The sequence below is a fragment of the Aureococcus anophagefferens genome (genome assembly GCF_000186865.1).
Source record: "Aureococcus anophagefferens unplaced genomic scaffold AURANscaffold_584, whole genome shotgun sequence".
Lineage (NCBI taxonomy): Eukaryota > Pelagophyceae > Pelagomonadales > Pelagomonadaceae > Aureococcus > Aureococcus anophagefferens.
Genome location: NW_008705992.1, coordinates 5,270 through 6,706, shown reverse-complemented (window position 1 = coordinate 6,706; position 1,437 = coordinate 5,270). Strand labels below are relative to the sequence as shown.

Genomic DNA, 1,437 nt, shown 5'->3' with positions numbered 1-1,437 from the left:
AAGCATCTACGCTTCGAGACCGTTCCGAGAGATGATCGCTCGTCCAAAAATCAGCCGAAACGAGTGGAAAACGGCCGAGATATGAGCCTTTGAAGTTGGGAATTTCGCACCCTTTTGCTGCCCTGGCGAGCACCGGCCGGCCGTCGAGGTGCGCGCCTTCCGACCGCGGCGACTTGGCCGCGGGCGTCACGGACGGGTCGAGCTCCCCGGGCAGGCGCGGGCCGAACCAGAGCGCGAGGGCGTTGCCCACGGCCAGGAGCACGACGACGCCGTAGAGCTCCGCGACGTTCTCCGTGAGCAACAACGTCAGCGGCACGACGGCGCCCGCGACGGCGAAGGCGACCGTGTTGTAGACGTGCCAGGCCGGCGCGTGGGGGCCCTGGGCGTCGCGCGTCGCGATCTGGACGCCCGTGTCCAGCGTCGCCGTGCCCAGGCCCGTCGCGCCCCAGAGCACGTGGAGCACCCACACGGACGTGCACCCCGGCATGAGCCCGAGCACGAGCGCGAGGAAGAGCTGGGCCAGCACCACGACCTTGCGCTGGCGGCCCAGGGGCGCCGTCGCCTCGAAGAGCTTGACGTCCAGCGCGCCGCCGAGCACCGCGCCGAAGCCCCGCGCGAGGAAGACCGTGCCCGCGTCCGTCGCCGTCGTCCCGCAGCGCCCCGCGATGGTGCTCAGCGTCGAGCCGAGGGCGACGAGCACGACGCCGCAGAGGCCCATGGCGTTGGCGTAGAGCACGCCGCAGGCCACGTACTCGTAGCTCTGGGGCGGGCTCGAGCCGCCGACGTACTCGACGGGCAGCTTGCGCCGCCGCGGCGACGGCGGCGGCGTCCGCCGCGTGCGCCGCGGCGCGGGGCTCGTCGACCGCACCGTCGGCGCGGTTGTTGTTGGCGTCGCCGGGGGGATGAGCGGGGCAGCCTCCATCGTGCCCGACTCCATCGTCACCCGAGCCGCGGCATCTTGCGCACGTTGACCAAGTTATTGAAGGGGGAGCACACCCGAAGATCCCGCCGGGGAAGGCGCGGGCGGAGGCCTAGCCGGGGATCTGGCGAACCACACCGGCCCCCTCCTCCACCCTGAAGATCGTGCGCGCACTCGGGACGGAGGCGGCGGTACACTCGCGCCACGCCTGGTACCACCGCCACGCCGAGAGCACGCCGGGACTGGCGCAAGGCAGTAGCATCCTGAGTCGCCTCATTCAGACGACACTCAACGGACTCTCCGTGGACCGGGGGAGGTTGAGAACGAAGGCACCCGCACCCGACGGGCAGGACGTCCGGCTCGACTAGGCCGATTCAACCTCAGGACCACAAGTGGCTAGCCGAGGGCACCGCCGAAGAGGACACCCGTGGTCAGCGGGACCGAAGAGAGCAAAGACGCCGACGAAGAGAGCGAAGACGCCGACGTCGACGGAGCCGCACACAGCGCCACGCTACGAA

At 70.6% G+C, this 1,437-nt stretch overlaps 1 protein-coding gene across 1 annotated transcript; it reads right to left on the bottom strand.

Annotated features, from left to right (window-relative positions):
- Positions 1-110: 110 nt before the first annotated feature.
- Positions 111-718, bottom strand: AURANDRAFT_68914 (hypothetical protein; the record flags this gene model as incomplete). The annotated part of the gene is made up of 1 exon (XM_009044646.1): positions 111-718. A coding segment is annotated over one exon (608 nt), but the record flags the coding sequence as incomplete, so codon positions are not given.
- Between the last annotated feature and the right edge of the window lie 719 nt (positions 719-1,437).